General features: G+C 41.2%; 1 protein-coding gene across 3 annotated transcripts in view; it reads right to left on the bottom strand.

The window, feature by feature from the left end:
• Window positions 1-16,178, bottom strand: part of PHKA1 (phosphorylase kinase regulatory subunit alpha 1) — a 205,390-nt gene continuing 189,212 nt past the window's right edge. For all 3 annotated transcript variants that reach the window (XM_036439888.2, XM_036439889.2, XM_045582388.1), the window contains 4 exons: window positions 10,391-10,561; window positions 7,813-7,866; window positions 3,949-4,149; window positions 1-2,522 (listed from right to left, as the gene is read on the bottom strand). In XM_036439888.2, coding sequence (XP_036295781.1) covers window positions 2,349-2,522; window positions 3,949-4,149; window positions 7,813-7,866; window positions 10,391-10,561 — 600 coding nt within the window. In that variant the 3' untranslated portion in view covers window positions 1-2,348. The remainder of the gene's footprint in view (window positions 2,523-3,948; window positions 4,150-7,812; window positions 7,867-10,390; window positions 10,562-16,178) is intronic.

The following is a 16,178-nucleotide window of genomic DNA, read 5'->3' as shown; positions in this document are numbered from 1 at the left end:
TTAAGCTTCACACATGATTTAATTGGAAATTCTATTTTTATTCTATTTTAAAAACAGAAGTGCTTTAGAAATCTATCTTTTTTAGTATTACATGCTTAAAATGAGTAAAATACAAATCAAGTTTTCTAAAAAGTTGTTTTAAAAGTGAAACATAGTGAGAATGCAGCATAGTGCTGGACAACTTAGTAACCCAGAAAAATGCAGCCATCGGTGTCAACACAGGCTAATTAGTATGGGAGGGAGTGGTGGTTTTCATCTGTGCCACAGCAGATGCACTCTGTGTGGTTGGGGCACACTTGCAGCAAGTGAAAAGACGATGTTTCAGGACGGGTTGTATCTTTGTACATGACCAGAAAATCATGTAAGCAGAAAGCTACTTACTGTGTGTTTCCATTTGCTTTATAAGAGGTACTGAGAAGCTTGACCATCCTCTCTTTGTTTCTGTTTTCTATCACCCTATTATGCTCACTTATTCATGTGTGCTCATAAGATTGTCAATGTTTCTGTAAAAAATTATTCACAGAGTCCCTCATCTCCATCTCCATTATTGGAGAAAAAAACAAAACAGAAAAATCAGGGGGAATGAGAAGATTGAAGTAGGAAATTCTTTGAGAGTAAGCAGAGAAATTAGGAGTGCTTTTATACATAAATCAGAGGATAGTGTCATAGACAAAATATGTCCCTCCCAAATTCAGAGGTTGAAACTTTTACCCCCACTGTTATGGAAGTTGGAGGTAGGGACCTTTCTCAGAGATACTGATGATTAAATGAAGCCATGAGCATGGAGTCCCCATGACAGGATTAATAGTCTTAATAAAAAGAGAAAGAGACCTGAGGTCTGTCTGAGGCCACAGTCACTGCCCTCTGCCACAAGCAACACTCATATTTACATACTTGCTTAGTCTGTCAAATATAGCTGCAGATACACAACCACATAAAGGTACTTATATTCAGAAAATTTCCCGTGTATGCTTAGACACACACAAATGCAGATGTGTGCAAGAAATGAACATATGCCCACAGATAGCAAGCTATACACCAACACTAGAATTAAGAAATGAAGACTTGAGATTTTAATAAATGGGAGGGCCTGGAACTGGGGATGGGGTGGATGCTGTAGAAAGTAAGTAGGTGAGTGAGCTAGAGAACAGGTGAAAACAAAGAAAGATTGCTCAGGAAAGCATCCAGAGACTTGACTGCTGATTCCGGGTTGCCAAAGACAGAAGCTTCAATTACTCTCTGTGAGGTGTGCCAGCCTACTCTTCAGAGGCCAGGAGTAGGTGCTAAAGGCTCTCTTCAGGGCACGGAGCCACCTCTGATTTCCTCTTCGTTTCCTAGGCATAATACACCCTAGGCATCTTTTCTTCTGTCCCCTTTCCTCTCTGGAATTGGGCTCCTGGCTTCATTTCTCTGGGTCAGTGGTCGGCAAACTCGTTAGTCAACAGAGCCAAATATCAACAGTACAACGATTGAAATTTCTTTTGAGAGCCGAAAACCGATTTCTGCGCATTGGGCCACGAAGTTTCAATCGCATTGTACGTGCGCGCCTGCACGCGATATTTTGTGGAAGAGCCAGACTCAATGGGCCAAAGAGCCACATGTGGCTCACAAGCCATGGTTTGCTGACCACTGCTCTGGGTTATTCTGCATTTTCTACTACAAATACACATCTGAGTCCTAGCAATCTTCACAAAACTGACTTCAAGTGTTAATGCACAAATCCTGAACTATACACCCTAGACTTTCAGTTTTTGACATTTCACCAAAGGGAGACTAGAAATCATGTGTGCGGATACAGAAAAGGCAAAAGCAGAAACAATAATTCTACACAGGAGGGAGCATATCATTCAGTGTAAGGCAACATGAGAATAAAGAAGAAAACTATAATCTGCTATGCTCTTTTTCCAAGAAAAGGCATTTAGAATAAATATTTGCAATTCATGGCAGCATAAAATGCAACAATTTAGGCTTTACTCACTTGAAATAATGTCTCAAAGTACCCACCACTCATTCGCACAAGGAAACTACACATAGGAAAACCAAACTTGAAGAATACATTATTATTAATACTTGCTCCCTAAACAGCAGTTAGAACACTAAGTGTGTAACAGGTCTAGAGAATAAAAACACATGCATACTTTTGTGACCCATTAAAGAATTAAGAACCACAGTGAAGAGCTTGGTTGAACAAGGGTTCACTTCTTCTAAAGCAGTTAGTTTGTCAGAAAAGTTTACTCTCCTTGTGGTAGGGTGGGAGTGATCAGGCCATCACAGTTCAGTTCCATGCATAATCAGCAGAGGCAGGAACCAGCTGGCAAAAGGCTCCTAGTAGCCAGAGCCCAAAGGCCTCATTGCATGGCACATATGCTGTGGGGCAGGAACTCCTGCACGTAGGTGGCGGCTGCCTTGGAGAGGTAGGTCATGGTGCCAAACCTGCCACTGGGTGCACTGTCGTACAGAAGAGTGCAGATACCAGATGCAGGATCCTTTGCCAACATGATATCATCAGCGCCGAGGGTTTTCTGTTTGTTTTTTAAGGGTGGAAGAACACAGGGGAAAGGAAAAATTACTAAGCATACTAATTAAAGTCTGATTAGGGTAACTCAGAGCCTCCTCCCCATCACCAACTAGTTGGATCATAGGCTGTTTAGCTAGGAAGGGATCAGGGTGATGCACAAAGCAGGGAATATATTTTATACATGCATTTTTTCACTAAATCTGTCCACTAGATCTGTAATATATATTACATTTAAAGTATTAATTATTTATCAATAGAATGTTTGAGAGTTAAATAAAAGTGTTGATTAAATGAGTTATTCCTATTAAAATTCAAATGTTAATACTTACAAATCACCCTAGAACAGTGGTCGGCAAACTCATTAGTCAACAGAGCCAAATATCAACAATACAATGACTGAAATTTCTTTTGAGAGCCAAATTTTTTAAACTTAAACGTCTTCTAAGGTCACTTCCTCAAAATAGACTCACCTAGGCTGTGGTATTTTGTGGAAGCCACACTCAAGGGGTCAAAGAGCCGCACGTGGCTCGCGGAGCTGCAGTTTGCCAACCACAGCCTTAGAGGGACTTTAGTCTGAGTCATGCTAATACTACTGATTTCAGCTGTGTATTGTTATATTGCATTTTACCAGTATTTCTTTCTACATTACTTAATTCAGGTATACTATAAACTTTCTAAGCTAGGGTCTATGTCTAAAAAAGATTGCATTTCTGATTCACAAACTGACTGAAACTCAGAATATTTAAAATCAGGATTATCCTAGAAAATCCCAGATACTTTTACTTTTTTTTGAATCCCTCCCACCCTCCAACCCCCCAGTGCTTAAGAGAATAAAACACCTGTCAATGTCTTAGAGATTTTTCTATGGACAACAGTGCATGTCCATCACCTTATGTGTTCCTACACTGAATCTAGGAAACATTTGGAAGGCTTTCAATAAATAGTTTATATTTTAAAAATATAGTTAATTTCCTGGAAGAAATTTTATTAAGAAAAAAATGTAGAATTAAAAGGTTTACTTTAATATTTTCCTATAGGTAAGCATCAGAAGCAAAACCAAACCAAAACTAAAATATGATATTCTCTTTTCCTTAATACTTCAGAGAGGGTATGACACCCAATAGTCTCTCATTAAATTCTTATCACAATAAAAAGTAGTATAATAAAAATTTTGAAATACAATGAAAAGCATAAAAGCTCATGAGTTCCAAGCAACTTTACAATCTAACAGGCATATAATATATGGTGAAAGGCAGGTCATCTCGCAGCCTACTTCCTTTGCAATCAGTTCAGAGCCATCACAAAAGGGACCCACAAAATAGCGATTAAGTATAGGGCACAGGAAAGTGACGGTGACTTCAGGAAGAGTTTGCAATGCAGTCAGATTAGTGCCAGATATTCCCTTTTGAGAAAACAATAGGTTTGCCTACCTGTTCTTGAAGGAACAAGTCGTTGGCAATATGCACTATTTTTTCCACAGCAATAATGTTTCCGATACTATGAATTTCAATATCTACCATCATGGTGAGAACAAGAATGGCTTCAACCAAAAGCTGGCGGTATTCTGGCTGAGGCACACGATTTAGGACAGACTCCACATGAACAGAGAATTTAATCTCCCCTGGAGTCATCTGCAATAGAGAAAAAGAAAATCACTTATGAAGGACCAATCATCAGGAGACATTAGTTCATCTATTCTGAAAGGCAGTAAAAACGCTGTAGCCAAGAGCACTTTAAAGTAAGTAAGTAAATTGGTTTAACCTTTTTGGAAGGCAGTCTGGCATTGCCTAATGAGTCATGAAAGTATTGCTGCCTTCTAATCCCAATCCTATTTCTGGGAGTTCATCCTAACAAAATAACTCAAAAGGGAAAAAACAAAACAAACTCTATGTACAAGAGTGTTTATAGCAGCATTAGTCACAAGCATAAGACCAGAAGTAAGCTAAACATGGGAATGATTGTGTAAATAACAGCATATGGTATAGCAACTTCATGAGTTTTTATAGTCATTTAAAAGTAAATATGACTGGATAAATGAAAAAACTAAATAGAACTTAAAATGACTGAAGGTATTATATATCAATCATGAATATACTATCAGGTTAAAATGGGCATAAAGAAATATGAAGTTTATTTAGCATGAAGGGATTGAAGAATAATTTTTGGCAAAATTATATTAAATATACAGTTTAAGGTGGTAATGCAGATTTGGAATCTAAAAACCTTGGTTCAGGTCCTCTCTTTGTCAGTTACTAGTTCTACCATTATCTCTTTCTTAGCTATCTCACATACTTGTGTTGAAGATAAAATTAAAGAATGTGTGAAGATACTTTAAAAAACTCTTAAAGTTACCATTCAGTTATGTATTATTACTAGAGGCCCATTGCATGACATTCATGCATGGGGGGGGGGGGGGTCCCTCAGCCCAGCCTGCATCATCTCCAAACAGACAGTCGGACATCCCTCTCACAATCCTGGACTACTGGCTCCTAATTGCTCACCTGCCTGCCTGCCTGATCGCACCTAACTGCCCCCCCGCCGCCAGCCTGGTTACCCCCAACTGCCCCCCTGCAGGCGCAGTTACCACTCACTGCCTCCCCTGCCAGCCTAATTGCCCCCAAATGCCCCCCTGCTAGTCTGGTCACCCTCAACTGCAACCCCCCATCAGCCTGGTCGCCCCTCACAGCCCCCCAATGCAGCCTGCTGTTCAGTCATTTGGTCATCCCTCACTAACCCTCCTACTGGCCTGGTCATAGGCAGCCATCTTGTGAGGCTGTGAAGGTCAATTTGCATATTACTTCTTTATTATATAGGACTAGAAGCCCGGTGCATAAAATTCGTGCACAGGTGCAGGGGGGATCGGGCCTAAACGGGCAGTCAGACATCCCTCTCACAATCCAGGACTGCTGGCTCCCAACTGCTCACCTTCCTGCCTTCCTGATTGCCCCTAACCACTTCAGCCTGCCAGCCTGATCACCCCCTAACCACTCCGATGCCAGCCTGATTGATGTCTAATTGCTCCCCTGTCAGCCTGTTTTCCCCCAACTTCCCTCCTCTGCTGGCCTGGTCACCCCTAACTGCTCTCCCATGCAGGGTTGATTGCCTTCAACTGCCCTCCCTTGCAGACCTGGTCCCTCTCAACTACCCTCCCTTATAGGCCTGGTCCCTCCCAACTGCCCTCCCCTGCTGGCCATCTTGTGTCCACAAAGGGGCAAGATCTTTGACCACATAGGGGGTAGCCATATTGTGCATTGGAGTGATGGTCAATCTGCATATTATTCTTTTTTTAAAATATATTTTATTGATTTTTTTATTACAGAGAGGAAGGGAGAGAGATAGAGAGCTAGAAACATCAATGAGAGAGAAACATCGACCAGCTGCCTCTTGCACACCCCCTACCGGGGATGTGCCCACAACCAAGATACATGCCCTTGACCGGAATCGAACCCGGGACCTTTCAGTCCATAGACCGACGCTCTATCACTGAGCCAAACCGGTTTCGGCATATTATTCTTTTATTAGATAGGATAGAGGCCTGGTGCATGTGTGGGAGCCAGCTGGTTTGACATGAAGGGTGTCCCAGATCAGGGTGGGGGTTCCCATGGGGCATGGGGTGGCCTGAGCGAGGGGCCTGTGGTGATTTGCAAGCCAGCCATGTCCCCCAGCAACCCAAATTGAGGCCCTGGTATCTGGGATATATTTACTTTCTACAATTGAAACTTTGTAGCCTGGAGCAGAGCCAAGTCTCCTGCTCGCCCCATGGCTGCAGCCGTTTCTATTTGGATTTGTTTACCTTCTATAATTGAAACTTTGTAGCATTGAGTGGAGGTGTAGGCCGGCAAGGGCAGGCTGAAAGTTTGGCTTCCTCTGTTGCCAGGGAAATGCCTCCCTCCTGCTCTCTGTGGCTGTAGCCATCTTGGTTGGGTTTATTTGATGGACTGGTGGGTGTGGCTTGTGGGCGTGGCTTGTAGAGCAGAGTGATGGTTAATTTGCATATTACTCTCTTATTTATTAGGTAGGATTATTAACTAGAGGCCCTGTGCATGAAATTCGTGCACCAGAACGGGATCCTTCAGCCTGGCCTTCACCCTTTTGCAGTCTGGAGCCCCTCAGGGGATATCCACCTGCTGGATTAGACATCCCTTTTGGTGTCCAGGGATCTCGCAGGCCAGGGCCCCTCACTCCTTACTGCTCACCTGCAGCGGAGGTGAGTGAGGTTCCCACCACCACTGCTGTGCTCTTCAGCCGTGTGCCTGGCTTCTGGAATTGGGCTCCTGGCTTCCTCTTCAGCCAAGCCCCTGTGGGAGTGCACTGACCACCAGGGACAGCTCCTGCATTGAATGTCTGCCCCCTGGTGGTCAGTGCATGTCATAGAAACCATTCATTACACCAGTTGTTCCTCCGTTTGATTGATTTGCATATTAGGGTTTTATTATATAGGATTCTATTAACATTTCAATCTTGCTGGAAGGCAGAGAAAAGACAAAGAGAACACAGTGTTCTTTATTAGAGGAAATGTCTATAGGCAAGAGTAAAGCCTTGAAGCGGAGCATTAACTTTCTATACTTGACTCTCCAGAAAATATCTGTAACAATTCTAGTGTTTTTGAGAATTTTCTACTGTCCAATTTACTATTTCTAGATTCCTAATTCTAACCTATTTATTGATTTTGAATACAAACCATTTCTTTAAATTTTCCATATGTTTGGGCGAAAAGTAAAATGTGAAAGTACCTGATAAACTATGTCTGTGTTTCATGGCAATGTTTTCCAATCACAGTTATATATCAGAGTCATTCTAAGGACTTTTTAAAAGTGCAGATGCTCAAAAACAAAAAAAGTATAGGTGCTCAAGCCCTATCCCTGGAAACTATAATCCACTAAATTGGAGATGAGAGCTCAGATTGTTGTGACATATAGTTGGAGCTAAGGATGCTGGTTTATGATCTAATAGTCTACAAGCATTCTACCACAGAATGTTGGGGTTAAGAAAAATAGGGACATGAGAAATCATTCATTCTTAGGTGTTTATCTTGTCTGCCCTCCAACTCTGGTAACACTCACATAAATAAGCCCAATTTAATCATTAAAAGAAGCTGCTCTTATATAACTAATATAATACGTAATTATTCATTAATATTCTTGTTCTACTTGTTAAAAACATTCTCTCATTTCTTCAAACTTCATGTTCAGTTGATTTATAAAAGCACAGTTCTGTTATTCTGAAAAATGATCATTGAAATACTTTAGTCAGACAAGCTAGAAATCACATAAATGTGAATGACAGAATCTTACCTCTCTAGTGGTTGAAGAAGGTAGAACAAAACCTTCCACTGAAAGTCCATGACACTGCAAAACAGCAAAAACATGCTGTCAATAAGGCTATGCTGGCAACTGGGAGACTATAAGGAGATACTTAATATGTCTAAGTGTGCTTCACAGGAGAGGTGCTAAGTAATCACAAGCCAGTGAAAGGCCCTGCAGCTTGACAAGGGGTTGTGATCACTATGTGCAAGAAGCAGGGTTGAACTATAAGAGACCTAAGGTTCATACTCTACTTAGGGGAGTGGAAGGCGTAGGGAAGGTCTACCTTTGGCAACCAACTGGCCCCAAAGATTCAGAGACTACATGGAAGGATACCATACTCAATCCCAGAGCGATCACAAATAGGCTTTCAGAAAGATTTTTAGAAAAAATCTCAAGATATAAATTTATTGGACATACGCAGTTACTACATTTTCTATTTAAACATCCCCATCAATACTCTCTACATCTATAGTACTTGTGATTTCTTTTTAAAATCCTCACCTGAGGTTATTTTCCCATTGATTTTTAGAGACAGAGGAAAGGAGGGGAAGAGACAAAGAGAGAGAAATATTGATGTGAGAGAGACACATTGATTGGTTGCCTCCTGCATGTGCCCTGACCAGGGCCAGGGATTGAACCTACAACCTAGGTACGTGCCCTTGACTGGAATCAAACCCAGGACCCTTCAGTCCACAGGCTTGTCATCTTTTAACATTATATGTAATTACTTATTTGCTATGCTTGTTATTTATTTATTATTTATCTCTCTTAGTAGAATGTAAATTCTATAAGATCAGCGATTGTTGTCTGTTTTGCTCTTTGTTGTATCACTGCCAGCACCTAGGGCACTGCCTAGTGCACAGCAGGTGCTTAAGACATACTATAGGAATGAATGGTATTTTATTTTCCTCCTAAACATCAATTCAATTACTAAAAGCCAATAAGAACTAATGACTTGCCATTTTAGATTTTAAATCAATCAAAACATTATATATTACACCACAGATAAAGATTTCAATCCAATTATTTTAGTAACTCTACCAGACACTTCTATTCTATGTTTCATAAATCAAATTCAACAGTCTTTGTACTAGCCTTTAGGCATGTGTGCACTGTGAGTATGTTACATTCATAATCTGAAAAGAATTGAATAAAAAAAAAAACAGGGCAGCCAAAACCGGTTTGGCTCATTGGATAGAGCATCAGTCTGAAGACTGAAAGGTCCCAGGTTTGATTCCGGTCAAGGGCATGTACATTGGTTGTGGGCACATCAGTGGTAGGGGGTGTGCAGGAGACAGCTGGTCGATGTTTCTCTCTCATCGATGTTTCTAGCTCTCTATCCCTCTTCCTTCCTCTCTGTGGAAAATCAATAAAATATATTTAAAAACAAAACAAACAAACAAAAAAACAAAACAAAAAACAGGGCATTTGTTTTTCCTCTTAGATCAGGATTTCAAGTCCAAGTGTTGATTCCACCACAAAATACCAATCTCCCTCATCAGATTTCAAATGTTATTCTCTTGTATTCTCACAGCCTCATGGTTCTACACTTTTATCATATGTATCTTGGCCTTGCATTATAGCTGCTAATTAAGATAACTATGAACTAAACTCTGTAGTGACAAGAACAGATATCTTCTATGGTATTTGGTGTAGAACAGTACCTAATATATGTCTGTGAAACTGAATTTTTATAAGCCAGGTACATATATGTCACCACTGTGCTCGAGAAGTTAGATGGACTGAAAGCAAGTTTTAGGTACTATTTGAGAGGAAGATTGCAGGGTTGATAGTCTATGGACTCAACTTCCACCTTACCAAATGATTGCATGATTTTGTCACTGGAAGAATATTAATGTGTTAAGGGGAGAAATACAACTAAAGGTTCTGAAGTCCTGGAGGAAGTATTCTTAAGGTTCTTGCCAAGGGCAATGAAGCAAAAAGTGGCACCTAAGAGACTATGAATGAGGCCTATGAATGAGTACAATGGTCTTCCTGACCCTCTAAACCTGTCACAAACATAATGGTACATCCCCTTAAATGTCTTTGACAAACTAAGCCTTTAAAAGAAAAACAAAATTGGTCATGCCAACAAAGTCTTTGGACTATTAACATCATTATGACTTTGCATTTATTTAGTAGTTTTCATCCAAAAAAAAAAATACAGGTAAGAATTTTTTATACAAACCACTCAGATGCTGCAATTATTTTACTATAGTGACATTTAGTTATTAACAACACAGTGTTACAAATTCATCTGATTAGCAGCAAATGCATCACAATGTCCTACAATGTCCAATTGTGAGCAAAAACAGAGAAGTGATGATTTTTTTAAAATTTAATTTATAAACAACACCATAGCAATAACAGTAGAAAGAGACTAAATTATCAATACTGTCAAAATAACAAATCAACTCTTTCATTTTTAGGTTTTCTTCTAGGTTTCATCATGTAGCATTTCACATCTATATAACTGCTATGATGTCACAGTCATGTTATATCTCAGCCAAGGAGAATGAGGAATGCAAGGAGGAAAATAGAGACACCTGCAAAGTGTTATGCTCACCTTCTGTAAAATTTTCCATACTTTTTGATAAAATCCAATTGGGACTCTGTTCAGTGCTCCATCCAGCCGTCTTCGACGTTGCCATTGACCTTGACGATTATCTTTAAATGTCTTTTGATTATATGCACTAGAAAAGGAGGCACTACTTGGAGTCACAGAGATTCCAGGTGTCTTGGGAGTAAAGAAAAGGAAAGAATATAAATCAAAAGTTATCTCTGTTCCTCTGATAAAGTATTATAACACAGTGAACAATAAATACTCTGAAGAATTATAAACCAACTAGAGGCCCAGTGCATGAAAATTCATGCACTGGAGGAAGGTGGTCCCTCAGCCTGGCCTGCCCCCTCTCACAGTCCAGGAGCCCTCAGGGGCTGGAGGAAACCCAGTGATCAGGGGAAGGCAATGCCCCATCACACCTCTGCTGCTGACACTGCTGGCAATGCAAGCCTCCGTTGGCCCTGGTTACCTGAGCCTTGGGCGGCCCTGGGTGGCTGGGCAGCCACCATCTGAGTCTTGCCTGCACCTCGGATGTCAGCTGGGCAGTTGCCATCTGAGGCTTGTCTGTGCCTCAGGCCAGCCCTGGGTAGCTGGGGGGCTGAAGGGACTGGGTGCCTGCTGCCTCAGTGGGGCTTAGGGGACTGGGTGCCACCATCTTGTGGCTGTGGGCACCGCCATATTTGAGGGCATGGAAGTCGATTAGCATATTACCTCCTTATTGACTGTGGGTGCTGCCATCTTTGCAATGGTGTGAGGGTCAATTAGCTTATTCTCTCTTTATTATATAGGATATTAAATGTAACATCTATGATAAAGAGGTTACAATGAAGCTAGTAGACTCATGAGTAGATAACAGCAGTGTAACTGGTATAACCCTTTTAGAAAACAATTAACTTATATGTAACAAGAGCTACACAAATACTAATATATGAAAGGATTTTAGCTATCTCTTTCTCTGGTTATTTGTTAAACTTCTGATTGATCTATAGCTTAGTTTGCTACAATCATAAACTGTAACACAGCCTCAATCAATTTAAAAGAATTGAAAACAGAGGAAGTATGTTATCTGACTATAATGACATCAAATTAGAAACCAATAACAGAAGGAAATTTGGGAAGGAAATTTATAAATACGTGGAAATTTGAAGACACACCTCTATATAACTAGTGTATTAAGAAATAAATCACAAGGACTATTAGAAAATACTCTAAGATGCATGAAAATAAAAATACAACATACCAAAACATACTGGATGCAGCTAAACAGTGCTCAAAGAGAAACTTATGAATGCTTGTATTTAAAAAAAAGCTCTCAAATTAAGAACCAAACCTTCCACCTTAAGACAAGAAAAAAAACAACAAAAACAAACAAACAAACAAAAAAACACAAAAAAAAAACCAAAGAGCAAACTAAACAAAAAGCAAGGAGAAGAAAGAAAATAATAAACTAGCATAAAAAAGTAAAATAAGGAAGAGAAAAATGGAGAAAACCAGTGAAACCAAAATGTTTCTCTGAAAATAAATATCAACAAAATTGAAAAATCTTTTGCTAGACAGACCAAAAATTTTTTAAAGAGGAATTCAATGTATTAAAATCAGGATAGAGAGAGGGGACATCAGTTCCAAGCTTTAAAAAAATAAAAATGATTATAAGGATATTAGTGACCCGGTGCACGAAATTCGTGCACAGGAGTGGGGGTGGGGGTGGGGATAAGAGGATGCTCGGCCTGCATCCTCTCCAATCTGAGACCCCTGTGGGGTTGGGCCTAAACTGACAGTTGGACTACCCTCTTGCAATCTGGGACTGCTGGCTCCTAACCACTTGCCTGCCTGCCTGCTTGATCACCCTTAACCATTCTGACTGCTTGCTGATTGCCCACAACTTAACCCCCTGTCACCCTGATCACCCCCAACTGCCTTCCCCTCCTGGCCTGATTACCCCTAACAGCCTCTGCCTCAGCCCTGCCACCATGGCTTTGTCTAGAAAGACTTCTGGAAGGTCTCATGGTCTAATTAGCATATTACCCTTTTATTAATATATATAGGGTATGACATACTGCCATAACTATAACATATGTACCAGTATTACTCTATGAGAATACTTACTTCATGTGATAGGAAGGCATCTAATACATTACATTGGATATGCTGTAAGTAGTAGGAAATACTATATTCATAGCAAAAATATACAACCTGTGACTTCCCTTTCTGATTTGGGAATGATTCCCTAGTTCTTTGAATGTTTCCTGGCCCCTAATGTTTTTTTTGTTTTTTTTTTTGTTTTTTTTTTTTTTTTTTTTTTTTTTTTGTCATTCAGTGTAACTTTATTTACTGTTTATCACACATGATTTGAGGTCTTTAATTTCTACCACCAAAGACTCAAAGGACTACTTTTTCCATGAAGTTTAACATTAACATCAGTGTATTCATGTGTTTTTGTTGTAAACATCTGAATTATTCACATTGTCATAGATCCTGAACTCATAAGCATCGACCATGCACAGGCTGGCAGCAAGCCAAGAAGCCACTCTGTAAGTAAACAGATACTCTGCATAAGGAGAAAAGTCATAGCATAACATTTAATGTCAAACCTGAGTCTCCTCAGAATGTTATATATATTGACTTATTAATTCATATAGTATTGGGAACTCAACTGCTTGGTTGGTGATGGGGTTGACCTGGTTTCAGGAGGATTATTCCTGAAATAATTAAGGAAAGGGGGGCTCAATCTTTTCTTGGTTGCTTGCTCCTCCCCAGCACCTTCATCTTGATTCTCATCCTCAGCTTCTTGGGCATCTTCTCCTTCACCTTCTTCTTCTTCCTCTTTTGCATCCCCAAATTCTGCCTTGGCACCTTCTTGCTCTTCCTCTTCCTCTCTTTCCTCTTCATCAGCCACTTCCTTCTCCTTCTCCTCCTCTTCATCTTCTCTTCAAAGGGGTGTTCATCCTTGGCTTCCTGAGCTTTTACAGCCTCAGTGGTCTCCTCCACTTCAATCTGCTCCTTCTGGATATGGCTGGTGTATTAAGAAGGGAAGGAGCGATTGGACATCAAGTAGGAGCTGGTCTGTAAACCACCTTAGGCAGATCGACCAAAGATCTGGGAACTTTGGGAGAAGCCACTGGCTATGCTTCCCACGCTGGTGAAACTGAGCTGAGTCTCCTCACCTTCCAAGAGTTTCCTGTAAGCTGCAATGTCAATGTTCAAAGCCATATTGAGGGGGTCCTGGTATTCTTTTAAATATCATGCCATTTCACTCTCAGTAGTTCTCACCTCATTTTCTAATTTGTTGATTGTGTCCTGCATAACATCAGAGTTTTGCTTATCCTCCAGCTCTCACAGCTGCTTTCCCAGAGCTTAGTTCATGCCCCAGAATGCTTTGATCTCCGGGGTCTTGGCCTTGAGAAGGCAGCAGCTTTCAGACATTTCGTCCTTGGTGTCGTGCATCCCGTAGGTGTCTTGGCAGGACACCGCGGTCAGCATGGTGAAGCAGCTCTTGTACCATTCTTCTGCATTTTACATGTTCTTGGCAGCTAGCTTCTCGTACTGGGCACGGATGTCCTTCAGCATGACAGACATGGAAAACATGTCCATCTGCATGGAGATCTGAGCATTCTGGATCTGTATCTGCAGCTCAGTGATCTCTTCTTCATGCACCTTCTTCAGAAAGGCGATTTAGTCCATCAGGCTGTTGGTGCACTTTCCAAGCTCAGTGTCAGCGAGAGCCACCTCATCTGCACCTTTGCGTGCCTCTATCAGCCAGCTCTGCGTCATCATGGTTAGCACCTCTTCTTGGTAGCATGCCTGCAGGTTGCTCCCACTTCCTGCCAAACCCTGGTGCTTGCTAACTGCCAACTGCCTTCTCCTCGCCAGGGACTGGGCATGGTAGACCGGGGCACAGGCATCCCATTTTCATTAAAATGTTCAACCCCAGCCTGTTCCACTGGTGTCCACAGGCGGCCTGGGGTCAGACAGTGGTCCCAGAGACCCAGGCCACCCCAGCCTACCCAGGGTCCCAATGGCTGCATGGACACCATGGGCGGCATCAGGCACTGCCTCCCCCCTCTTTACCCCATTACCTATCAAGGCCTCGACCCAGCAGGCGACATCAGGCTCTGCCCACCTGGCCTGCCAGGTCCCCCATGGTGGACTGGACACTGCAGGTAGCGTCAGGTGCTGCCTGCTCAGCCTACCTGGTCTCTGATGGCAGCCTGGATACCGTTCAGGGAGTCAGGCACTGCCAGCCAGGCCTGCCTGGTTACCAATGGCAGCCTGGACCCCGCTGACAGCGTCAGGCTCTCCCTGTTACCTCCGCCCACTTACTTATCAGCTCAACCCTGCAGATGATGTCAGGCGCTGTCTGCTTGGGCTGCCTAATCCCCCATGGTGGACTGGACCCTGAGGGTGGTGTCAGGCACTGCCTGCCTGGCCTGCCTGATCCCTGATGGCAGCCTGGACACAGCATCCGGCACTGCCCCCGACCCACTGCCCAGTTACCTATTATGGTCTTGATCCAGCAGGCAGCATCAGGCGCTCCTTGCCTGGCCTGCCTGGTCCCTGATGGCTGCCTGGTCCCAGCTGGCAGCATCAGGCGCAGCCCACCCCTCCTGCATACGCAAATTCACCCTCCATCTTTCTTGGCTTAATTTGCATATAACTCCTGACTGGCTGTGGGTGTAGCAAAGGTACAATCAATGAGCATTTTTCTCTTTTATTAGTGTAGATAGCATCAGCAGCCATTTGTCAGTAAATTACATAACTTAGATGAAATGGACAAGTTTCTAGAAAGATACAAATTATCCAAACTGACTCAAGGAGAAACAGAAATCTGAATAGGTCTATAACAAAGAGATAAAATAAGTAATTACACTTCCCATACAGGAAAAGCCCAGGCACATATGCCTTCATTGGTTAATTCTACCACGAGCTTTTCACAGACCACTGCAAAAAAGGAAGAAAGGGGAACTTCCTAACTTATTCTATGAGGCCAATATTACCTTTATATCAAAATCAGATAAAAACATTACAAAAAATCTACAAGATGAATATCCCTTATAAACACACATATAAAAATCCTCAACAAACACTAGCAAACCAAATTCAGCAACTAATAAATAGAATTATGCACCATTGATGAAGTAGAATTTATTCCAGGAATTGAAGGTTGTTTTAACATCCAGACATCAATTAATGTAATACATAAGAATAAAGGATTAAAAACCACATCATCCTAATTAAGAAAAATATTTACCGTAATAAAATCTAACACCCTTTTATGATAAAAATACTCAACAAACTAGAAACAGAGGGGGACCTCTTCAATCTAATAAATGGCATCCACAGCTGACATAGTGAATGGTTGGAGATTGACTGTTTCCTCCCCCTAAGATCAAAACAAGAGAAAGATGTTCACTCTTGCAACTTTTATTCAGTATTGCACTGGAGGTTCTAGCCAGGGATATTAAGCAATACAAAGAAATAAAAGGCATCCAGAGTAAAAAGGAAGAAGTAAAACTACTCTATTTACAGAAGAAATGATCTTATATATAAGAAATTCACTAAAAAAACAATTAGAACTAATAAATAAGTTCAGAAAAGTTACATGATAGAAGATCACTCTTCAAAGAGGGGGAAAGGGGACTCCTGCAATAATGTCAACATTAAAATTTTTTCATTAAAAACAAGTTAAATAATAACATTTTAAAATTGATCAGATTTCTAAACAGTAATAATCATCAAACTGAAAACGAAACAAAAACAATTCATTTTAAAATAGCATCAAAAAGAATAAAAT

Source organism: Pipistrellus kuhlii, unplaced genomic scaffold, assembly GCF_014108245.1.
Source record: "Pipistrellus kuhlii isolate mPipKuh1 unplaced genomic scaffold, mPipKuh1.p scaffold_m20_p_16, whole genome shotgun sequence".
Lineage (NCBI taxonomy): Eukaryota > Metazoa > Chordata > Mammalia > Chiroptera > Vespertilionidae > Pipistrellus > Pipistrellus kuhlii.
This window is presented reverse-complemented; position numbering and strand designations above follow the sequence as displayed.